At 51.7% G+C, this 25,216-nt stretch overlaps 1 protein-coding gene and 1 non-coding gene across 2 annotated transcripts; one reads left to right on the forward strand and one right to left on the reverse strand.

The window, feature by feature from the left end:
* Positions 1-214: 214 nt before the first annotated feature.
* KIF3C (kinesin family member 3C) lies at positions 215-25,216 on the reverse strand. The gene is made up of 5 exons (XM_060644973.3): positions 22,834-25,216; positions 3,397-3,498; positions 2,630-2,752; positions 1,372-1,490; positions 215-878 (listed from the first exon to the last, which is right to left on the reverse strand). The coding sequence occupies exons 1-5, from the start codon at positions 24,373-24,375 to the stop codon at positions 758-760; spliced, it is 2,007 nt and encodes a 668-aa protein (XP_060500956.2). The 5' UTR covers positions 24,376-25,216; the 3' UTR covers positions 215-757.
* On the forward strand, positions 8,701-8,774 carry TRNAR-CCU (transfer RNA arginine (anticodon CCU)). The gene has a single exon. It is a non-coding gene; the product is annotated as a tRNA-Arg (tRNA).

Below are 25,216 nucleotides of genomic sequence, written 5' to 3' on the forward strand. Positions count from 1 at the left end.
CATTAATATTCCTAAGATAAAGAGAGCAAAGAACCTCCAGGGAAGTGCTTTGGTATCCAGCCTCCTAAACACCGCTGTCTACAGATTTTCAATCAAGGGACAGTGGTCCAGGTGAGTGAGGCAGTCCCTCTGCCGGGTTTGAAGATCATCTTCACGGCCACCAGCAGAGGGAGCCACACACACACACACACACACACACACACACACAGCCAGGGGACGCAAACTGTACCCAAGAGCTGGACTACAAGGAAACAGGTGGAAATGCTGAATCACCACGCTGAGCTGAGTGAAACTATAAAGATTGGATCACGCCTCTATCATTTCCTGATCTGATTACTTCTCTGCATTCAGAAAATACAGACTGGACTGTGAGCTCTGTGTCGGATTTACCTTCTGTCTGGAGAGTCTAAAATACAGTAAGGCAAATATTAACTATCGTCGCTGTTTTTGGCACCCGAAAAACGAACATTCACCAAACTGACAGAATGTTATCATTCACTGGGAGTGCCAAAAGGCTGAGACGCTCTTCCTCTCCGTAGGTCCCTCATGGGGCACCCGAGAAAAACACTTTGTTTTTGGCAAAACACCCTTCCTTCGTGAAGACCTCTGTGTTAGGTCTCGAGAAATCCATACTCCATCGGAACTTCCCCCACCCTTCTCCAAACGCACAGAAGCCTCTGTCTCCCGCAGACTCCTGGCCACCCCCAACCTGGGGTGGGCCGGCAAGTGCCTAGGCCCAGACCAGGGGGAGACAGACTCACACTCCAGCTGGCACGAGGGGCTGGAACTTCCACTGCTCCTCCTCGCAGTCCAGGAAAAGCCGATTCATGATCTTGTTCTTCTCCTCAGGGGGGATGAAGTTCTCGATGATTAGGTACCTGGGAGCAGGAATGAGGTAGAGATGGGGAACTGGGGGGGGTGGTAAGAGACCACACAGCGCATGTGAAGGTTGAAGGATTAGAAGCGAGAAGCAAAGAGGCAGAGGGAACAGAGGAGAAAGCAGAGAATTGGAGGAAGAGGGTCCCTACAGAAGTCACAGAGCTTGAAATCACTGCTTCCAATGCAAGGACTGTAAGCTCAGGGCCTGAGGGGTGACCCGTGGCCAGCACCCAGCATGCACTTTGGGGGACTGATCGTATACAGGCAGAGCAGAGGAAAGAGAAGGAAACAAGGAGAGGAGGTTGATAAGCAACTCTAGAACTTAGGCCTCGTCCCCATCCCTCGACACATTCTCTTCCTAAGGGACGTGGACTCCTGGGTGAGCAGACGGCTGGAATGAGGCCTTCAGGAAGGAATTAAGCCCATCAGGGAGAGGCCAGGGAGTGAGGCACGGCCGTGAGGACCAGGGCCGGGAAGGGGAGGGGGCCCTACTTGAGCTTGAGCTCCCGGGTCTGCTCATTCTGCGCCTCCTCCAGGTCCTGCCGCACGCGGATGTATTCATCATGCTGGTCCTGGATCTCTGCCTTCACCGCCTGCAGCTTGGCGTAGAGCTGCGTGGAGACAGGCGCAGCTCAGAGGCCGTGCAGTGTGGCAGCGAGGCCCCTGTGACCCAGCCTGGGCCCCACCGACGCAGGCTCAGGGTCTACCAGCTGAGTTCGGGGTGAGGTCCGAGTCTGAATCTCCCTCTTGCCCCGTCACAAATCAGGGCAAGTTATTCAAAGGGCTGTCCTGTCCCTCCCAACACTAAGGCCCATTACCTGCTCCCTCTCAGCTGCTGGCAGCATTGTGGAATGTTCAAACTGAAAGGGACCCGCCAGACCTTTTAATCCAACACCCTCTTTTTTATAGAAGAGGTAACTCAGGCACAGAGACGCTCAAGGCAACACAACTAGTTAAGAGAAGAGTCAGAATCGGGACCCAAGTACACAACAGCTGGTGCAGGGTCCAGGGAGGGGAAGGGGGACTAAGCCAGTTTGCAAGGTGACCCATCCCACTTCTGCCTCTCCAGGGGCTCTCACGAATGGGGGTGTGGAGGGCAGCACAGAGCCTGCTGTCCCACTCCTAACCCACCAAGAGGCAGGTATGTCCCGGGAAACTGCCACTGTGGCTGGGCAGCCTGGCCGGCACTGGGGCAGCCACGTCGACAACCCTCAGGGTTCTCCAGGCTCTTCCCAGAATCGGGGCCGGAGTTTGCTGTCCCTATACATGCCCTTCCCTGGCCAAGGACTTGGCAGAGTCCCGGAGAGCAGACAGTCTCAGCCCTTCCCGTGTCCACAGGCGCCTCTGGCTCCCTTCCTGAGCTCCCCCAGGCTGTGTCTCCTCAGGTCTCCTCGACACTCAGGGCCCTGTCCCAGGCCTGGCTACCCAAATTGTGACTCACTGATGACACTGTACAGAGGAAAGTTACCCACCGCCATGAGGATGGCAACTGGAGACTGGAAGTGAAGGCCTTCCGAGCCTGTCAGGCCCCGCCTGGCCCAGGAGCAAAGGCTCTGTTCCACTCCAGCCCCAGACCCCTGCCTTCCTCACCCCTCACCCCGGCAGCCCCGGCAAAGTAACTCGGGGCTTCAGCAGTTCAAGCCAAGTGGGGAAGGGGCCCTACGACACATACCCCTCGGGAGAGTGACCGTCTTGGGGAGAGGCTGCCGGGCCCTCACACACTTTGACCCCTTCGCCTGTGGCATCTCACCTTCTTGAGTTTCTTGGTTTTGACCTCCACCTCCTGCTGCAGGGACGTGTAGGTGCCCCGGAGCTCCATGGTCTCTTCATCTCGGAGCATCATCTCCTGCTGCATTTCCCGTTCACGGCGTTTCTAGGCCAAGGCAGGGAACAGGGGCTCAGTGGGACAGCGTGTACCGGGGAGGGCCAAGGGAGTTCAGGGGACAGGTGCATCCTGCCTTGCATGGGGTCTGCCTCCATGGTGACCACAGATGCCAGGGGGGAGAAGACAGTGGCCCATGGCCCGTGGCCCCTGCTTCTACCCCAACCTCAGTGGAGCCTCTTTGAACCTTCTTCTTGGCTCATATAGCTGGCACATTCTAGGGGTGTCCAGCAGCTATAGATTCCCACCATACTGGCTTCCCAGCTTCCTCACCCTCTCCCCTTGCGGTGTCACCGATGACTGGTAGGACCAACAAATTGTGGTTCTTGAAGACTTCAGATGTGGTCATACAGATGGAAAAGAACATTCGCCCTTGTGGCAGGAATTAACACCAGATGCCCCGTAGAGGCTGATGTCATGGAGAACCGCCACTTCCTCTCAGCCGTCGGCGGGCAGTGCCCTGGACACAGGCAGGCTCCTGGGCTGGTGGACCCATGGGATCCAGGGCATCGGGTCTTAGCTTCTTAGCACTGTATTCCAGGGATCTTGAGTCCATGATGGCTCACTGCCCCATGCCCTCCAGACAAGACCTCAAGGCCATGCACCCCCATGAGACCTGAAGCCCCCAGCCCTACCTGCTCCGCAATCTCCTGCCTCTTCAGCTCCAACATCTTCTGCTGCTCATTGGTGTGATCCATGATGTTCCTGCCCCCGATGAGCAGCTTGCTCTCCATGGCCTGGGGACACAGAGGGATTAGGTGAGGGGCTTTTCAAATGGTCACGGCATCACCAGCTTGAGAGGTTTGGCTTCCCTGCTCCGTGGTCCTTCCAGGGGTGGACAAAAGATGTATCCCAGACAGGGCCTGTGGTCCTCACTGAGAACAGAGTTTCCCCTCCAGCCTCCTGGGCTCCAGCCCAAGGCTCCCATTGTCAAGAAGACTGTCAGGTGAGGCAAAGAGAGGGCATCCCTCGGGGAATATAGACACCTGATCTGTTTGCTTTGGATACAGATGGAAGGTTGGTTCACCATGCCTAGGAGGGGCGTGCAGAAGGCATCCTAATCCTGGCTTTCGGCTGGAGCCGGTGTTCAAGAGTGGGGAGCAGAGGCTCCAGTCAACAGGCAGCCCAGCTCCTTAGCTAACTGGCTCCTGACTCAGGAAGAGGGCTCTCACTCAACACAGGTGTAATCTTCAGCTGACACGGAAAGCAAAAGAAAAGGAAGACTCTGCAGCACTAAGGGGCAATATGAGGTTCCAGAAGCGGCATGAGCCCTGGAGAGCTCCAGAAAGACTCGGGTTCTGCCCACCAAATGCAAGGCCCTGGCCAAGTTACCCCCTTCGGCTCTCACATCCGTAACATGGGAACTGCTCTGTTCCAGGGAGGCCGACAAATATTTGCTGGGTACTATGTGCGAGGGGCTGAACTAAGCCCCTAACAAACACCATCTCTGATCTCCATCCTCACCCTAAGAGAAAGGTGCTATTGCTTTCCCCACTGAGCAAATGAAGAAACGGAGAGTAACCAGCCTGAGGTCATGCAGCTAGTTAACAAAGAGGGAAGATTTGAACCCGCCACCCTCAGTCCGTGAGCCCCTGTGCTGGGTGAAAGCCCCCAGCCCAGTGCTAGGCACACGCCTGCCAGGGGTGCTGGTTGACTCTGAAGCTTAACTGATCATGGATTTGTATAAACTGGGTAACCTGTGACTACATAAAATGCACTTTCATTCTTGCTAATCAGAGGGTGCTGCCCCAGGGCACTCCAGCTGTCCTCTGATTTCATCCCAGGCTTCCCGGAAGGTTGAAATCACCTTGAGCCACCAGAAGATATTGGCTGCCTCCCCACTGGAAATTTTCCCAGTGGAACCGGCTGACCTGCTTGAGGGCTCTCAAAGCAGACGGTGCTGTCACAATGTGGGAGAAAGGAGACCCTTTGCCACCTGTAGAGCCCCATCACCGTGGAGAAAGCGGGACAGGGGTTAAGGGTTGCTTTTGGGGGTCAGAGGTTGAGCTGTGTGAGGACGCCATTGGACGCTGAGCAAAACCGGGCCAGTCAGAGCGGCCCCACACAGCCTCCGAAGCCAAGGGCAGGGCTGCCGCAGAGCAAGGGGCCCCGATAGCTGCCTGTCCTCACGGCCACACCACCGCCACCTGCTGGGCTACTGCCCCTCCCCTCCAGGCCTTGCTGTGAGTTATTATCTCACCACCCAGCCCCCCCGCCCCCCACCACAAGCACAAACTCAGCCTAGATTCTTCCTTCTCACCCAAGGGGGCTATCCTTTCAGTGAGTGACTCCTTAAATCTTGTGCCCCAGGCACCTTAGCTTCCTCACCCCAGGCCCTGCCCTGCGTGCAACCCCCCACCTCCCCTACACCAGGCCAGTCATCAGACCCCTTCAAGTCTGGCTTGTTAGGGTTCGCGCCATTCCCACCTTTTCATCCTCACGACCGACACCTGCTGACTTCACTGCGGTCTCCATGACTAACCTGGGTTGTTGCCATGGACTCCCTGCTGCCTCAGTTTCCCCTTCCATCCATCCCCCGCATGACACCCAGGGGCAGTCACCAAAAACACAAGTGTGAGCCTGCCCCTCCTCTGCTGAGAAGTATTTAACAGGCCTCCATTCCTCACAGGATAAAACCCAAGGTCGGCAGCAGCTCCCTGCCCCGCGGGCTGGCCCAACCCCCCAGCCTCCCTGGCTGCCTACTCCCCAGGTATGCCCTGTGCTCCAGTTCCACCCAAAGAATCCCAGCTCCTGCAGGGAACTAAGTCAAAGACAAATATCATATGATTTCACTCAGATGTGGCATTTAAGATACAAAACCGATGACCATAAGGGAAGGGAAGCAAAAATAATATAAAAACAGAGAGGGAGACAAACCACAAGAGGTTCTTAAATACAGAGAACAAACTGAGGGCTGCTGGCGGCGTGTTGGGTGGGGGGAAGGGCCGAAGGGGTGAGGGGCATCGAGGAGGACACCGGTTAGGATGAGCACTGGGTGTTATATGTAAGCGATGAATCACTAAATTTATTCCTGGAAAAAAAAGAATAAATTTATTTTTGATTAAAAAAAAAAAAGGAAGAATTCCAGCTCCTGGAATGTGCTGTGCCTTTCCACGACACTGGGCTCCTCTTCCCACTCCACGTCCACCTGGAAAATCGCTCCTTATCCTGCAAGACCCACCTTGAGCACCTTGGGATGTTTTCTCTGATTCCCTCAAATCTGCACATTTCTTCCTTTGGGCCTAACTAGGACACGTCCCTACCATTTTCCCAGAATGGACCATTACTGCTGATATCCTGTCTCCCCTGTGAGCTCCTTCAGGGTAGGAATCGTGTCTTAGTGCTCGGCACATAGTAAGTGCTCAATAAATGTGTGCTGAACTGAAAGGAATCCCTGAGGTGGTCCCAGAGGGGGGTTCTAGGTCCTTTTCCTGGGCCCGCTCATCCAGAATAGAACCGGCGGCCCTTTCTGGCACCTTCTCCTCCTTCAACTGACTGGCCCACACTCACTGGTGCAGGGTGAAAGGGCAGAGCAGTGGGGTCTGAGAATCTGGGAAGCCTGGCAGGAGGGATGGGACGGGTGTGAAGAGGCAGGAAGGAGACAAGGCAGCAGTTCTGTCATATGCGGAGGAAACCCCCTCCTGCCGGGGCCATGGATAACTGATCCCTCCAAATATTGGGTAATGAGATGTTGGGGGACTTGGTGTGTGGCCTGGCTTCCCGTTCTGGAACACTCCAGCCCTGAGTCCTTGCACTTCCCGTGGTACTCTACGTGACTCTAGTGTTCTTCACTCTTTGCCACCTCATAAAGACACGACTTCTCAAACTTGGTTGCTATATTAGAGTCACTGGGGAGCCTTTCAAATTCCCACTGCGGGGCCACATCGCATTATAATCTTGGGCCCTTCGGCTCATGACGGGCCGTGAGAACTCCCAAGCCAGGTGCTCCGTGGAAGAGTCTGGTAAGGAAGGCTCGGGGCAACTGCTGATGCCCCGGTTTTCCTGATGGAGTTAAGGACGGGGACCCGGGTTGAGAGAGAACAGGACAGGGAACCAGGAGGAAGAAAACCATTATTTTCTTGCTGGTCAGCTGTTCCATATTTACTTCTCCTACTAAACCTTTAAGAATTGGGTCTTAAACTTTGATGTCTATTAGAGTCACCTGGGGAGCTTTTACTAGGCCCAGGCTACACCCCACTGTCAATCAAATTGGAAAGGGGCAGGAGAGCCAGTGATGAGGTCTGGGCATTGGTGTTTTTTAAAGGTTCATATTTAAGAATCACTGCTTTTTTTTTTTTTTAATTAATTAATTTTTATTTTTTTTAATGTTTATTTATCTTTGAGAGAAAGAGACAGAGCACAAGTGGGGGAGGGGCAGAGAGAGAGGGGGAGACACAGAATCCCAAGCAGGCTCCAGGCTCTGAGCTGTCAGCACAGAGCCCGATGCGGGACTAGAACCCATGAAATGTGAGATCATTACCTGAGCCGAAGTTGGATGCTTAACCGACTGAGCCACCCAGGGGCCCCTAAATTTATTTTGAGAGAGAGAGAGAGAGCACAAGCAGGGGAGGGACAGAGAGAGATGGAGAGAGAGAGAATCCCAAGTGGGCTCCACACTGTCAGTGCAGAGCCAGATGCAGGGCTTGAACTCAGGAACCGTGAAATCATGACCCGAGCCAGAATCAAGATTAGGACACTTAGCTGACTGAGTCACCCAGGTGCCCCAGAATCACTGCTTTTTGAGATTCCCCCCAGAATCAATATTACTGGGGGACTTGTTACAAATGCAGGATCTTAGGCCCTACACAGACCTAGTGAATCAGAATCTGCTTTGTAAGGAGATCCCCAGGTGGCCCGTGTGACATGCTTTAAGGGGCATGCTGTTAGCACCATCATTTTCCTTACGAAAGCTCCAACAGGTTAAGTAATCCATCCACCGTCAGTCACATCACGGCCATTAAATTTAAATGGAAAATCCAGGCCCAGGTCGGCCTGGCTCCAAAGCCCATGCTCTTTCTACTCCAGACATTCTGTTCAATGTTTTAGGAAGCAGAACCTGCTAAGAGAAGAGCAATACGTTTCCATCAGGAGAAAATCGTGTCTGACTCATCCCCATGGTTATTCCGGTACATGGGGAAGCCAGTGGCCAGAACGTTAGAGGTTAAAATACCCCTGCCTTGGTTAAGTTAGACGGGGGGGGGGGGGGGGGGGGCTGGGGCCGGTGGGGGGGGGGGGTGCGGTAAGGAGACAGAGAAGGGAAGTATATTCTCGTAATAGGGGGGTGGATTAGGAAAATGAAACAGAAACAGGCATCTCTCTGGGTGGAAAACTGTTCAGATGTTAAAAGACAGGACTGATCTCCACTAGAAATCACACAAGAAAGAGAGCACTGGCCAGATACCCAGCTCCACAGATGCCCCCAGATCTTCGTAAGTGGTAACGTCCAAGAGAATTTCTAGGCCGCGTGAGCTGACAAAAAAAATGTCAGATGAGCTTCAATTACAGTTTTACATTCTGGGAAAAAGTAATCCTAGCTCTACTCATTAAATGATAGCTGTGAGCAATCAGTTATGAGTTAAAAAAAAAAAAAAAGTGGGGGAGGGGGGAGTAATTCTCTATTGTTCCCAGAAGACATTGGCTTAATATGCTTCCACAGCTAAAAAAGCCACTAGCATCTGGCCAGGCACCATCATGAAGGCTTTTTTGGAAACAAAACAAAAATCATTCTACCCTAATATAAAATGGTGACGCAGCTCAATCTGGAGCACTGTGTGTAGTTCCCTCACTGCGTCTCTGGGGACACGGAGGAGAGTGATCTAGAGAAGGGCGGCTAAAACCATCCAAGGGCTATTAAAAATTAGGACTCTTTAGTCTGCAAAGACAAAGAAAGGTTACGAGGATAGACCTGGAAACTATACGATCAAAATAGGTGTGGGGGTGCCTGGCTGGCTCAGTCGGTAGAGCATGCGACTCCTGATCTCAGGGTCGTGAGTTCGAGCCCCAGGCTGGGGCATAGAGCTTGCTTAATTAAAAAAATAAAATAAAATAAAATATGGGGCACCTTAGTGGCTCAGTCGGTTAAGTGTCTGACTCATGATTTTGGCTCAGGTTATGATCTCTTGGTCATGAGATTGAGCCCTGCATCAGGCTCTGTGCTACGTGCAGAGCCTGCTTGGGATTCTCTATCTTTCTTTCTGCCCCTCTCCCGCTCAGGCACACGTTCTCTTAAAATGATAAACATTAAAAAAAATAATAAAATAGGGGCACCTGGGTGGCTCAGTCAGTTAAGCATCTGACCTCGGCTCAGGTCGTGATCTCGTGGTTCATCAGGTGGAGGGAGCCCTGTGCTGACAGTGTGACGGAGACCGCTTTGGATTCTGTCTCCCTCTCTCTCTGCCCCTCCCCTGCTCATACTCTCTCTCTCTCTCTCTCAAATGAATAAACATTAAAAAAAATGTTCCCTTTAAAAGATAAAATTAAATTAAAATAGGTGTGAAAAGGAAAGATCCAGGCTTTTCCAATCAGTCCTGGCACATAGAGGAAGAGCTTATACTTTGGGTTTTTTTGACAAATAAAGGGAAGTTCTGTTCACAAAAGGTGATAAATTTATGGAACTGGTTATCTCAGGAGGACTATATTAAATATCTAACAGTTTATTAAGGGATTCTAAAGACACATTTTTTTTAAAGTAAGCTCTATGCCCAATGTGGGGCTTGAACGCAGGACCCCGAGATCAAGAGTTGCTCTACTCCCCCAGGTGCCCTCCTGAGGACACATATTTAACCTTTTATTGTCTTTCTCTCCCTTCAGGGAAAAAAAATGCACTAATATCCGAATAACCACAGAAATAAAACAAAATTAGGAAAATACATATTCCTCACATACTCAGCTTCTTTTATTTTCCCTGTTTTTCCAGATTTCTCCATATGCACACATCATTTTTTCACATCAACAGGCAAGGTATAAATATACACTCATGTCCTGCTATTTCCATTTTATCAAATCTCTCCAGAATTTCCTGTTACTTCACTACGGTTTATGACTATAAATTTGATGATTGCATAATACAGCAGCTAATTTAAATATATTTCATTAACCTGCATTAGAAGATATTTTGGTTGTGTTGGGGCACCTGGGTGGCTCAGTCGGTTAAGCGTCCGATTCGGCTCGGGTCATGATCTCACGGTCCGTGAGTTCGAGCCCCGCGTCGGGCTCTGCGCTGACAGCTCAGAGCCTGGAGCCTGTTTCAGATTTTGTGTCTCCCTCTCTCTGACCCTCCCCCGTTCATGCTCTGTCTCTCTCGGTCTCAAAAATAAAAATAAACATTTAAAAAAATTAAAAAAAAAAGATATTTTGGTTGTGTACAATGTTTATGACAAACATCCTTGTACATATAATTTTTTGGTTTTTTTAGATGACTTTCTTAGAAGGAAATTTCAGGAGTGGACAAAAGATTATAAACATTTTGTCTATCTTAGAACATACTGCCAAGTTCTAACAGTTTATACCACTTTACTGCCAGCAATAAATAATGGAGCTGCTTTTATTACAATGTCATAGGCACGAAGTATTATCATTATTTTTAAAAATTGTTCTAATAGTAGATATAAAATTGAGCCTTCCCATTTATTTTATATTCTCTATACCTTTCAGGTGGACTTGTGGAGGTCTGAGCTCTCCTTTCACAACATATCCTTTTACGCTTTTTTCAAGTTATTTTTTTTTCTTGGTGATCTTTAAGTAAGGAGACAGACCTCTGATTCAAAACAATTCTTTGTTCAGCCTCCACTTTCTCCAGCTACCCACACCTAGTCCTTTGCTCTCTTCATTCAAAATTTAGCCTGACAGGGGTGCCTGGGTGGCTCGGCTGGTTAAGTGTCCGACTTTGGCTCAGGTCATGATCTCGCAGTTTGTGACTTCAAGCCCCACATAGGACTCTCTGTCAGAGCAGAGCCCGCTTCAGATCCTCTGTCCCCCTCTCTCTCTGCCCCTCCCTCTCTCTCCCTCTCTCTCTCAAAAATGAATAAACATTAAAAAAAAAAATTCTGCCTGACAATGTCCAAATGGATTCAAGATACCCATTTAGACAGTCAGGCAGACTTTGAGCTGCCGATCAGGCCTGGAATCTGCTGTACCAGCCAAGATTACCAGGGCCCCCAGGTTCTGAGCCTCCCCTACCTGTACAATAGGACTCTCAGGACTGATTTCTCTGTCAGTTCTTGCTAATTGGCCTTCATGTTAGATCTCCTCCTTGGATCTAGAACTCTGCTTCAGGATCTCTCCTTCTGGCTGGGCCCTGGGCTCTATGAAGAGAATTCTGGATGATGTCTGACTGTCTGTTATCACCCCACTCCCATTTGTCCACAGCCCCTGTGCTTCTCCGCCAGCCCCGCCGAAACCCAGCACAGACGTGGTCTGAATGACAACTGAATTTGCCTTTCTGGTGACTCACCAAGTCTTGCCCACTTGTCCAGCCCACGCTGTCAGCCAAGCCTGGCTGACAGAGCCTGTCTTATGCTAGAAGGGGGGGGGGTGGGGGTGGGGGGCTGGTCCTGGCACAACATCTGTGGGCAGGTGCAAGGTCTCAGCCCCCACCTTCTCCCCATTCTCAACCCATGCTGTCTGCTTTGCCCCCACGCTCTGAAATATGTCATGCATGACTTCAATTCTTTGCTTGGAAACATGGGTGGGATTTTTTTTTTTTTTTTTTTTTGCTTTTGCTTTTGCTTTTATGTCCCCCCCCCCCATTTTTCTGAGGATACCGGTTGCCATCTCCTCCTTTTCTTTAGATCTCTGTCCTCACTATCACCTATGGAGGACAGGGAGGGACAGGGATGCCTCAAATCTGTAGGCCCACTTCAGGCTGGGATTTACTAAACAGAGGGGCTGGGAATACAGGGTTCCTAGTCCCCAGGAACAGTTCCCTGGAGCTCTTAGCTGCCCTAGTTAATGCTGCCTTTGTGATCTCTCAAGGCAAAAGACAGGTGGGTGGGGCCTGTGGACAGGACTGGGTTTGGTCCTACTGGTTCTAAATAAGTCCAGTGTAACTAAAAGGCCAGCAGAGGCTGCGGGGGTGGAAGAGGCAGGGCTGGGCGCTCCAGGGCCATGGTCTGACTCTTGAGAGACTGATACAAATCACGGCATAAGTAAGGCAGCCTCAGCAAATCATGGACCCCACCCCCTTTGCTTTACAGATGGGACACTAAAATGTGTCAACAGAGATGGAGTAGTCTAAGCCTGGAGACTCATAATTCAGGAAATTTTAAGTGTAATCTGGGGGTGCCTGGGTGGCTCAGTTGGTTGAGCGACCGGCTTCGGCTCAGGTCATGATCTCACGGTTTGTGAGTTTAAGCCCCGTTGTCGGGCTCTGTGCTGACAGCTCAGAGCCTGGACGCTGCTTTGGATTCTGTGTCTCCCTCTCTCTCTGCCCCTCCCCCACTCGTGCTCTGTCTCTCTCTGTCTCAGAAATGAACATTAAAAAATAAATAAAATAAAGAAGTGTAATCTGCTCCTACATTGACTATGTTCTTTCCAGATAATTTCCCAATTTGACCAGGGTCTTGATTCCAGGCATTAGAGGCGGCTGCTGTGACAACTGATGGCCCATTTCATCACAGGGACCATGTCAGCCTTCAGGCCCAGCTTGGGATATGCAGAGGTTCACCCCTTCCTGTGCAGGGTCCAGTGCAAGACCAGAAGGAAGAGGAAGGAGGCCTCAGTACTCATTAAGCGCCGATCTGGAAAGACAGGAGACAGCCAGGCCCAGAGAGCCACTCTTCTGAGAAGATACCATCAGGTATGATTTCACAGAAGCCAGACAGGCTCTGCCCTGCCAGCGCCAGCTAATCTATGACATTCTGAGGGCAACAGTAATCACAGATGCAACTTGCCATGTGCCTGTGGCCAGGCTAGGTCCTTTTAAGATTAATCATCCCATTTGAGATAACAAGAATGATTGCCATTTGACATAAAAGGAAACTGAGATTCAGACTGGTAAACAGACTCGCTCAAGGTCATGGAGCCAGTAAATGGCAGAGGTGATATTTGAACAGCAGCTTCCTAACTCCACTGGCGTCCTTTTCCCCATTCCACAGCTTTCTCCCGGGTTCAGGAAGGAAGGAGCCTAGGAGAGAAGCAGCATTTGGTATTTGCACCTTTGCCAATTCGGGAACCATCAGGAAAGCTCAGGGCGCCATTTCTTTCTCTCTGAGCCGAAACCGGCAGATCTCTGCTGAAGATGCTTTTGCCTGAGGCATCTTCTGGGGGCCTCTGAGATGAGTGGGTTAGAGTCTTAACCACATGCCTGGGGGGAGGCTGTCAGTATCACTAGCATCCCGGAGAGATGCTAACCCCTGGAATGTTCATGGGAAAGGCCACCTCCCGAGTCCCACAGAGGAATGATATAAACAGCACTGGGCATGTCAGAGAGCCTGAATGCTGGTACATTTGCTATGTAATCTATTACAATCTATTTGCTATGAAATCTAGGGCATCAGACCCTGGACTTCAGTTTCCTTATCCGTAAAACAGAAGAGAATACCACCAACCTTGCAGGCTTTGGGTAAGAATGGTGAGTTGGATAACATGTGAAAGTACTTGGTAAGTGATAAAGTACAATCAAATGTCAGCAGTTCCTTGTCAATCAGTGTCTACTCATCACAAAGAGCAACACAAAACAATCAGTGGAACAGTCGTTGCTCAAATCTCTTGTTACCACCACTCCTACTGTCACAGGCCTATTTCTCCTTCTGTGGCTCCCTCGTTACAGATCTTGAGAAGACAGCAGTAAGAGAAAAAAAAAAAAAGAAAGAAAGAAAGAAAAAAGAAAAAGAAACCAAAGAGACAACAGTAAAGGGAAGAACCGTGCTATTTGCAGTGATTTTCTGCCCCGGGGGACAGAAATCAGGAGACTCAGTCTGTTTCCTGCCTTGAGTCTCCTTGGATGGCTCAAAACACAACAGAAAGGATTGGTCTCTCAAATGCTAGGAATTCTCCCATCAAGAAGAAAAAAATTAGCGATCGGGAAGTGTATTGGCTGGGGAGTGAACTGAGCTGGACTCCGCTCCCAGCTTTGTATTGGACAGGGGATGGATGACCCTCGGAGAAAAGCGGAAAGAAAAAAAACAGCCCGTTCACTTCAGTCAGAAAACCACAAACACCTCACGTCTGATCCCTACCTTCCTCCTTCTCCCCTACTTCCCTTGTTTAGATGTAGTGTTCTAGAGGGTGTCTCTCCAGCACCAGGGATGCAAGTGAACAACAGAACGCTATAATGTCAGAACTGGATGAGACCTAAGGAGGCATAAAGGGCAGACTCAGCATTTGACAGCCTGGGCACAGGGCCAAGGGCTTAGGTGGGTCACTGGGGTCATACAGCCTCCAGCCCCCAGGCAATGCTTGGTCATTCCTCTCCAGTCCCCACTGCCCATAATTCAGGCTGACCTCTAACCCTGGGCTCCTGACCTGCTGCTTCTGAGGTGAATCAGCAAATAGTACAGAAAGCAAGGAATCATCTACTGATCATGTCTTGCAGTCCCTGGGAGGGGAAGTGACTTGTCCACGGTCACAGGATTTCCAATAACTGAATATCACTGAGAATGATTATCAACCCTGGATCTCCCTCAATTATTCATTTTTTTTTAATAATTTTTTTTAACGCTTATTTTTGAGACAGAGAGAGACAGAGCATGAACGGGGGAGGGCCAGAGAGAGAGAGAGAGGGAGGGAGACACAGAATCTGAAACAGGCTCCAGGCTCCGAGCTGTCAGCACAGAGCCCGAAGCGGGGCTTGAACTCACGAACAGTGAGCTCATGACCTGAGCCGAAGTCGGACGCTTAACCGACTGAGCCACCCAGGCGCCCCAATTATTCATTGTTTTTAAGCCAATCTTCCAACCAGGTGTTAACACATTTCTTTTATATATTTTTCCTCCCTTAAAATTTTTAGATTAGTTTTTATTTAACAAAGTACTATATGCTTGCAGTAAAAATAAAAAGATAAAGGTAAAAAAAGTATAAATTGAAAAATGAAAGCCTCCCTCCCCATTAAAATTCTTAGAAATAACCACTATTAGTGAATTCTCATCATTCCTTCCAGAAATTTAAATAATTTAAAGACTTACTCAACTATACCTACTGATACATGCTCCTGGTCATGGGTACTCAAAAAGATTTGTTGATGATATGAATGAAAGGAGCCAGGTGAGTTAGGGGCTGGGGGTTTGCATCATACGGAAGGCCAGAGATGGGTTGAGTTAAGCATCTCGCCAGATAAGAGCTCCCACTGGGGCCTATTAGCCCGGGATCTGGCATGAATCTTTCGTATCTGAGTTGGTGTTACAGTGTGGAGGTAAAGATCGTGGGCTCTGGAGACAGGCAGACAGAGGCTCCTGTTCTGGCCCTAACGCTTCCTAGGCACGTGACCCTGGGTTGTTCCTTAAGGAGTCTCGGTAGCCTACGGTCACATGGAGATTAAAACAGTACTCTACTTCATGGGGCTAATGTGCGGATTAAAGAAAAACAATGCACATAAAGAACACAGGCAGCGTGTTTGGCTGTACGAAACCTGCACTAAAGAAACGGTAGCTATCATCATCATTACTATTGTCATTATTATTCTGCTGGCTCACCTCAAGAAAGGAGAAAGCCTGCAGGTCCATCACCTAGTGCTATAGAAACAGATCAGCCCAGGACCTGGTACTCCTCTGTCAAGTACATCTGGCAGGAAAGGGAGACAACTGAGAAATAACTCTAATATGACCAGGAGTTACTGCCCAGGAATTTCTCAGCATATTACAAATTCTAGATATACCAAACCACAAGAACAGGTGCCCTCTGAACTCTGGGAACAGGGATCTGCCTTGCACAGCTGCATGGCAGAATGGCTAGCTTTGTGGGAAGAGGGACGATTGTCTTATCTCCTCAGGCTACCTGGTTCAACAGCTCTCAGGCCAAGAAGGCTCCAGAAGCGCCCTAGACTGGCCAGGTGCAACAGGCTGGCAGGGCACGGCAGGAGAAGGGTGCCCTTCTCTAGCTGCATTCCAGGCCTTGCCTCTAGTCCTCAGAGCACAATGAGAACATTATCATAGCCACTTGATCCAATCTTGTGCTATCTGGGGGCTGGAAATGACTAAGGGCAATAATACAGTCCTCTAGTCAACACACATAGGGAGAAACCCAACACTGGACCAAAAGGACTGCTGAGCCTCGACATAACTTGAAGCCCAAAACATCTGATGGAAATGTATGAGTCTTAAATGCTTCTTGCCAGGCAAATCTTTATATTATAAAACGCCCCAGCTCATGGTAGTTCTGTTAAATGATCACACTGCTGCCAGGGATGGGAAGGAAGAGAAGACACGGATCCCATCAATGCCAAGAGGCCATGGACTCTGACCTAGATGTCAGACGCAGCTCGGGGCACCCATCACTTTTTATCAGGAGGCTTCTGTCAAGGATGGTGGAGGACTTAGCTGAGATGGGGGTGTGTTGTGTAGTCCCTGATGACCCAGCCCCGTAAATCCGAGTGTCTGGCATGGGACTGGTGTCCTGGGGGACGTGGAAGGAACCAGACCAGCTTTGGGGAAGTAGACACTTCCTAGATTACTGGGGAGTCTCTCCAGAGACTGGTAACCGCCCTATTCAGAGACCAACATGAAGACCAGAGAGCGGAACGATACTGGGTATTTAACTCCCCCCTCCACAGCACTTTTTCTCCTCCTGGGGCTCCTTCTCCCCAGAAGTCCTGCTATTCGCCCCTTTACCCACTTTCTCCTTCTTTCTCCCTGCCTTTATGACCCCACTTCTCTTTCCCCTCTTCACCGTCCCCTTCTATTTCTTTCCTGTCTTTCTCCCCGTTCTCTTCTCTCTTTTCTTCATTTCATTGTCTTTTTCTAACTGGCCACGATAGAGAACTGAAAATTATTTTTTATTATTGATTGAATGCATACATTAAAACTTAAACCCTCTGGTCTTAATTTTTTCTTTTTTAGGTTTTATTTATTGGGGCACCTGGATGGCTCAGTCAGTTAAGCATCTGACTCTTGATCTCAGCTCAGGTCTTGATCTCAGGGTTGTGAGTTCAAGCTCCACGTTGGGCTCCATATTGGGCTCCACGTTGGGCATGGAGCCTACTTAGAAAAAATAGTAATAATAATATAAAGTTTTATTTATTTAAGTCACCTCTACCCCCAACATGGGGTTCAAACTCATGGTCAAGAATTGTATGCTCTTCTGACTGAGCCAGCCAGACACCCCTAATCTGAATTTTCAAAAAGATGAACTGAGTATTTTATATTTTGCTCTAAAAAATAGTATTTCCAACAATTAAGGACTTTTAGGAGGAGGAGGGGCTTTAAAGACCATCGAGTTCAATGGCTTTGCTGATACATAAATCCCTTTTGAGCGCCTCTGACATTCAGTTTCTCCTTGAGCCCTCCCAGGGATTGAAGCCCACTACCTCTAGAAGCAGCCCATTTCTAAGTGTTAGGAAGTTTTTTATATTGACTTTAATCTGCTTCTGTAATTCCCATCCTCTGGCTACCAGGACAATCTAGGATATAAAAACAGGACAATCAGGGCGCCTGGTGGCTCAGTCAGTTAAGCGTCCGACTTCGGCTCAGGTCACGATCACACGGTTTGTGAGTTCGAGCCCCACATTGGGCTCTGTGCTGACAGCTCAGAGCCTGGAGCCTGCTGTGGATTCTGGGTCTCCTCTCTCTCTGCCCCTCCCCTGCACATACTGGCTCTCTCTGACTTAAAAATAAATAAACATTAAAAAAAAATAAAAAACGGTGCAATCATCAGAAAGTGAGGTGCCTATTGGGTTCAAAAGATGGGGGTAGCCCAGCTGGCTGTGAGGTTCTCCCACTGGAGTAGCTGGCTTGGGTGGGCAAGATTGAGGAGATATATGGCAGCCAGCCACTGGCAGGCCCTGAATGCCAGACTAAAACGTGGTGTGTCTGACTTATCAGGAAGGTGAAGCCAAGAGACACTGTCCATGAGGCAGTAATAAAGTTGTTATTTACCGAACACTTACGTGCCAGGAACTGTGCAAAGTGCTTTAACACTGATTATCTCATTTAATCCTGTTAATTATTGGTACTGTTATTGTTTCACTTTATAGATGAGGTAACTGAGGTCTCAGAGCTAGTAAGTCACTAAACTCAGGTCTGTGTCTGATGCACCTGTTCTGAATACAGCACGCTACAGAACAAGGTCAGCAGAGAGACCAGGACGGGAGACCCCAGTCTGGGAGTCATTTACATAGAGGGAGAGAGTGTCAAGAACAGAGGGTGAGGGTCCCATTTAAGATCTCTTCTAAAGACGGGCCCCCAATCTCCATTTCTGGTCTTGTGCCTCCTCTTAAACTCCACCGATCCATCTCTAGCTGCCCATTGGATTTTGTCACCTCAAGTTCAATGCAGCCACACAACCTCCTGCCATTTTCCACCACCTTCCTAGCAACCAGGTTGCTGATCTTCCTAATTCTTTAAGCATAAAAGAGGATCAAATTTTGTGTTAAACCAACCCGGGCTCGACTGGATTTGCCACATGCAAAATATGAGGCCTTGGGCAAGTTACTTAACCTCCACGGGCCTCGGTTTAACAGCTATAAAATGGGAAGAGTGACACCACCTTTCTTGGAAGGTGCTTGTGTGGATTAAGTTGCATAATTTATAATACAATATGTAGTATAGTGCTTGGCACATAGCAAGTGTTAAGTAAACGGCATTATTACTGTGATCACTGCTATTTCTGGAGCTTGAAACTCCCTTTTTGCATAGCTTCTCGTGGTTATCCCAGTGCTCATGAGTTGGGGGGGGGGGGGGAGAAGAGGGACCTACAAAGTGGACAATAAAAATTCAATGCAGTTTGTATTCTCTGCAATGACCTCATCCCTTTGGCTTTGGGAGCGGCTGCTGCAGGGTCTCTTTTCTACACCCACCACAGACAGAGCTGGGCTCCGGCCAAGACCTGCCTGCTCTTCTCCCTCCAGACCTAGTTATGTGGGGACCAACAGGCATGCCTCTTCCCCTCCTCTCTTTAACTGGAACCCTCATTTTGTGTCATCTGCAGCCCTGACCTCCCCGAGACACACTTCTGTTTTCTCTCTTAAGTATCCAGGATCGAAGTTTTAGAGATTACCTGGTCCAATCCCTCAAACAACTCAGTGCGAAATTAAAGTAGTCATTTAAAAAACGTCTTGCGGGGCGCGCCTGAGTGGCTCAGTTGGTTGAGTGACCAACTTTGGTGGAGGTCATGATCTCACGGTTTGTGAGTTCGAGCCCCGCGCCGGGCTCTGTGCTGACAGCTCAGAGCCTGGAGCCTGCTTCTGATCCTGTGTCTCCCTCTCTCTTCCCTCCCCCACTCATGCTCTGTCTCTGTCTCAGAAATAAACATTAAAAAAAAAATTAAAAAAAAAAAACAAAAACGCCTTGCACAATTAAACGTGAATAAAGTGGGCCTTCTCCCAACCAATCCATATGCTTTCACCAGTGCTCGCCGCAGTCCGTGCACTGTGCCCAGACACATGTCGGCAAAGCCACAGCCTCAGTTGTGGGTCTGTGACTTGCCCTGCGCCCCCTTCCCCATAGGCCCTGGAAGCCATCAAGCCCCCTGGAGGTACTATATAAGGGTTGCTAATGATTCATGAGAAAGCAGGCGCTGGTCACAATCGCAATCACAAGCAAGCACACATTTGCACACCTAACACCCCCTGAGGCCCACGGTGAACACAGAAGGAGAGATGAAAGGAGACTCCAAGGAGACAGGCACTGTGTTTGTACACAGGACAGAACAAAGGAAGCAGGGAGCCTGGAGGTGGAAGAGAAAGCGGGCGAGACAGACTGTAAGATGAGTCAGAGAGTGAACGAGGGCACTAGGTCGCATCAGCTACCGCTTAGTTGCCCCCAGAGGGTGGTGTGAGCGGGGAAGAAGGGGATGGGGGGAGGCGAGAAGGGGAGTTGATGCCATAACCCAGAAGTGGGAACCAGAGGAGAGTGTGGCTGATGGGGAGCAGAAGCTCAGTTAATTTCCAGGAGGGACCTGAGCTCCCATCCTTCTGAGCTCTCCCACGTCTTTCTTGCCCGGCTCTGCTTCCGGAGCTGCAGGGTTATGGCAAGGCCTCGGGGGACGGCTCGGCAAGGAAAGAGTCAAGCTAACAACAAAGATGTCAATCCCGGAGATCACTGGACCCCTGCTTGGTAGACAGAAGCCACCCTGTGGCTGCTAATGCCCCTCCATTTATTTGGCTCTTTCAACGCATTTCAAATGCCCACCCACTAATGATCTCATTTAATCTTTGGCACAAGCCCGTGGAATAGGCAGGCCCGGGATTATCTCTACCTCGCTCCTCCCCTCTTTGCCCCGGTGACCCCTCAAGAGTCCTCAAATGGTTTCCTCCATCCCAGAAACATCCAACATTGAACCAGCCAGCGCCTTAGAGGTACGAGGAGCTTGGGGTCCTCTGTCCAGGCTCCACTTTGAGTTGCTTGTTGCTGTTTGTCCTGGGCTGGGTGTGATAAGAAGTCACAGGACATGGACTCATTCCCCTCCTGGAATTTCCCAGCCACCCCTCCCCCTCCACTAATGTCTGAAAGCCTGGCACATAATGACCGTTTCTCCCAGTCCCCAGGGAGATGTGTCAGATATGCGGGACTTCTCATTAGGCGAACGGAAACCTAAGGCCTAGAGAGGCAAAGGTCTTTGCCCTGAATCACACAGTGAGCAAACATGGAGGGACCGTGATGACTTGAGAAGAGCACAGGTCTGGGGGCATTAGGAGACCTGGGTCCCAGTCCTGGCTCCACTGCTTATCAGCTGAGGGCACAGAGAGAGTCACTCAACTTCCCCAGCCTTGGTTTTCCTAACTGTCAAATGGGAACAAGTAGTTCCCATCTCTTGGGGTTGCCTGAGGTGAAGATGTCAAAGAGTTACAGAAAAATGAATTTTTCTGATTATCAAGTAGCACAGGTAACATCAGGATGCTGCTGTCATGGAGAGGCCAGATCAAGCATAAAGAGTCTAGGATTTCCTTAACTTACCTGTGTGGCCCTGGGCAAGTCCAGGCCTCAGTTTCCCAAAGCCCCTGCCAGCATTAAGAAGGAGGGTTCTGTGGACCATGCCTTTAGAGCAAGAATTCTGGCGCTGGCTGCCCTGATCTCCTGACCATCCTATTATCTGTGCCCACACTGCCTGAGATCCAAGAATCTTACTGAGGGAGCCAGTCAGTTGCCAACAATGGGAGATCCCATTGTTCCCAGAGGGAAGAATCCACTGGATCCTTCATTCCAACCCCTCTACCCATTTCGTCAGGGCCGATGTGTGCTTTTGCACCGTCTCAGCCTCCACAGCCTCCCAGCCTTAAGGGACATGAGGATGGAGAAGGGAAAGTAAGGGATAAGGGGGCACTCTTGGTAATGAAACCAATGACAGACTCCTGCCCGTGTAAGCTTCCCCAGTGGAAAGTACCAGACTGCCTGGATTCCCTTCCTCCTAGGGAGAGCTGAGTGTAACTATTCTGCCGTTAACATCTTGCTTCTCCCAGGATGGCCCCAAAGGTGCCGGGCCCCTGATCCCTTCTTTGAGGAAGCACCTCAGCATAACCCTTGCTGAGCTCACGGAGGTGAATTAAATATTAAATATGCAAGGCCAGAGCCGCGGGTGCAGCAACACATTCCCATAAACACAGACAATGGCATACAGCTCATCTGCCCGTCTTGCAGCAGCTGCCGCTCTCCTTCCGCGGGCTGGGTTCCCTGATCCCCAGCCCACACTCTTGAGAGGGCATAAAAAATAGCAATGTTTTTTTTCTCTCGAGCAAGTGAACCAGCAAGTGCATGGTTCCCTGTGTCCTTCCTCCAACCCCTAGTGCTGAGGAATCCAGGGACCCGGAAATACCTGGAACATTGAGTTGTGGCATCAGCAGCAGTGAAATTTAACAGGTCTGTGGCTGGCCTGGCAGGGACCTCTGTAGCTTAGCCCCACCTAGGGCCTGGAGGCCCCCATCGGGAAGGGGACGGCTCAGGAAGGCCCAGATAGCTCTCAGGGCAATGGGGAACTAGCTCTTACTGGGACCAGGACAAGGCCTGGGTGTGGGGGCCGGTTTGCTTCTCAGGTTGGAAGAGCTTCAGAGACCACTGAGACCACCTCGGTTTTACAAAAAGGGAAACTGAAGTTTGAGAAAAGGAGGAAGCAACTTATACAAGGTCACTTAATGAGCTATAGAATAGCTAGGCCTAGACTGCAGGGCTCCAGGGTAGAGCCCAGTGCTCTCTCCTCCCCTCTCTGTGATCCCTGAATCTCCCTCCTGACGCTACCAAGGACCAGGCTCTGCACTGCATGGCTCCCGTGGACTGCTTTCATGGGAAGCTGGATCCATCCCTAGTCCTACCTTGCCATCCAAGTACCGAAAGAGCCCGAGGTCTAGGCATTCCAGCTCAGCTCTGCCATTTTGTAGGATGGAACCTTGGTCACGTCACCTCTCTGACACTTACTTAGTTCCTTGCCTGTACGGTGGGGACTTAAGAACCAGGACCCTGGATGGCTCCTGTAAGGCTCAAATGAGACCGCGTTTGTGGGGCATTTGGTCAACCGGGAAGTGCTGTCCGAATGTCAGATATGGTTAAAATGGTGTGAGGTGTGAAGGTGCTGCAGAGGGAGGAGGTCCCAGGGGAGGAGGCTGTGCAAGACAATCCACACCCAAACGAGGCTGACCTGGTCGTCCCGTGGACCCGACTGACACAGACGGCACCAGCAGAGATGGACAGGCAGTAGGTGAGACCAGCTCAGGTTCACTGGCTTGAAAGATCACCTGCCTGCTTTGCTTCGTGTGTGTATGCGTGTGAGTTTGTCTGTCCTCCTAGGCGCTCCTGGAAGGTTCTGCCTGGCAGCCCGGAATCGCAGGAATTTGCCTGGCTGCTCCAGGGGAGCATCTGGCAAGAGGGCAGTATGTGGCGCTGAGGGAGGACACCTTGCTTCACTCAGGTCAGGGCACAGACCCTCAAAGAAAAGCCTGTCACCCAGATCCCTCTGGGGACCTCTGGAGTACCCCTGCTCTCTGGGGCCCTTACCTTGTACTTGGCTGCGAGCAGCTCTGTGGCCTGCTGCTCCCGCCTTAGGTCTTCCAGCATCTTCTCCTTTTCCTCCAGCAGCTTCTGCTTCTCCTCGCTCACGAGGCTGCGGTCATCCTGGATGGCCGCCTTCTCTTCCTCCAGACGCTCCTTCTGTTCCTGCAGGTAATTCTCCATGTTCTTATCCAAGGCTGACTCCAGGGTAGGCTGGGGCGGGCAGTGGTTGTTGTTGTTGCCATCCTCCTCTTCGGCCACCCAGGCCTCTATCACTGGCCCCTCAGGGTACCCGGCTGGGGCTGACACAGCCTTCTTCCTGCGGCTGCTCTTCCTCCGGAGCCGCTTTCCCAGCATCCCCTTCTTCTCCAGCTGGGCCTTCAGGCGGGCGATCTCCTCCTGAAATTCCCGCAGCAGAGTGTCCTTGGGGTCCTCGTTCACCCGGGGCTTGTTCTTGATGTTCTTGGCCCTGTTGGCAAAGCGCAGGGTGGAGAGGCTCTCGTCGTAGCTGTGCGAAGCTGGCCCCAGGGTGGCCACCATGATGGTCTTGGCGTTCCCCCCCAGAGAGTCCTGGAGCAGCCGGGTCAGCTTGGAGTCCCGGTAAGGGATGTGAGTGCTCCTGTTCCCCGCCAGAGCAGCGATCACGTTGCCCAGGGCAGACAGTGAGAGGTTGATTTTGGAGGCTTCCTTAGGCCTCTCTCCACCACCACCACCACCACCACCACCGCCACCGCCACTCCCCGTGGACTGCGTGACCATCCCTCCGGCTGTGTTGGGGCCTGCCTTGTTCTGCCTCTCACTGCCAGCCAGGTCCACCAGGTTGAGCTTGCCCACACGGATGTGGTCCTGACCATCTGAGCCACGCTCACTGCACTCCACCGTGATGACGAAGATGGCATGGGAGCGGGAGCTGACCTCATTCATGTGAGTGCTGCCCACTGCCCGGGTCTGGTTCCCCAGGTTCATCACGTGCTCAATCTCCTTGACATTCTTGGTGACGAAGGAGGAGAGGTCCTTGATGTAGACGCCGGTCTCCGGGTTCTCCTTCAGTTCTAGCCTCTTGCCAGGCTCCTTGGAGAGCAGGTCTCGAATCTCCTCCTGGTAGATCTCCAGGTAGGAGGCCCGGACCAGGTACTGCTGGTTCTGGGAGCGAGAGATGTGGGTGAAGATATGCTCAAAGGCATTGGGGATGACCCCGCGCAGCTCGGGCTCCACCCAGGTCCCCTGCATGGTGTAGGTCTTGCCAGTGCCCGTCTGGCCGTAGGCAAACACCGTGCCATTGAAACCCTGAAGCACCGAGTCTACCAGGGGCCTCACGGTTTCATCATACAAGTCCGCCTGCTTGGAGCTGGCATCGTACACGGCATCAAAGGTGAAGGACTTGGGCAGCTCCCCTGGGGCAGCGCGGGGGTTCCGCAGGGTCACCTGGCCCAGTTTCACGTCCATGGTCAGGATCTGCTCGTGACCAGCAGCCTCCTCCTTCCGGCTGAGGGGGCGGCACCGGGCCACCACCTTTAGGGCCTCGCTGGCCTTGGTTTTACTGGCCATCTTGCCGCTCTGTCCTTCCTGCCCCCAGGGCCCCTCCGCAGCCTGGGCGGTCCTGCTGTCCTCTCTAGGTCCGGATCAGCGGGGCCGGCCCAGCCCCCAGGCGCCGCTCTTCAATCCGCATGCAGCCTCCTAGGGTGGGGATGCTGGGAGGTGGCCCCGCCGCTGCTGCAGTCCGGGCCTCCACCGCTCTCCGGTCCTCGCTGCACCGGCCGGGCAGGGAGAATTAGGCAGAATCCTCGGGCAGCCGCGGGAGCCGCACCGGCCGAATGGCAGTGCCCGGAACCCGCCCCATGCTGGGGCAGAGGGAGCGCTGCCGTAAACAGCTACGGCAACAATGAGATAAAGGAAGAGGAAAATGGGATGGGGGTGGGCGGCGAAGCTGTCTTCTCCTCCTCCTCCTCTTCTAGGGATCCATGGCGGGGGCTGCTGGTCCTGGGCGGCCGGGGGTCCCGGCCCTCCCGAGGGCAGAGGCTCACCTGGGGTCCTCCCCCCGCGCTGGGGGATCATTCATTGCAGCCAGCGCGGCTGCCGCTGCCCCTGCCTCCACCTTCCCCGCCGCTGCCACCGGAGAATGAGAGAGAAAAACAGAAGGGGATGGGGCGGAGCAGCCGCGGCGAGAGTGATGTTGCCGCCGCGCTGCGGCCCCAGCTAAGCCGCCCGGCTGGGGTGGGGCAAGGGGCGGGGCCGCGGGGCGGGAGGCGCGAGCCCGGCGCGGCCGGAGCGCGGGGGACAGGGGTGCATCGCCCGCCCGCACCCCCGCGGACCCCTCCGGAATGACAGGCTCGGGTGCCGACCCAGGTCCCGCGCCCACCAGGCGGGTGCGGCGCAGGCACCGCCCGCC

The sequence above is a fragment of the Panthera onca genome, chromosome A3, assembly GCF_046562875.1.
Source record: "Panthera onca isolate mPanOnc1 chromosome A3, mPanOnc1 haplotype 2, whole genome shotgun sequence".
Classification (NCBI taxonomy): domain Eukaryota; kingdom Metazoa; phylum Chordata; class Mammalia; order Carnivora; family Felidae; genus Panthera; species Panthera onca.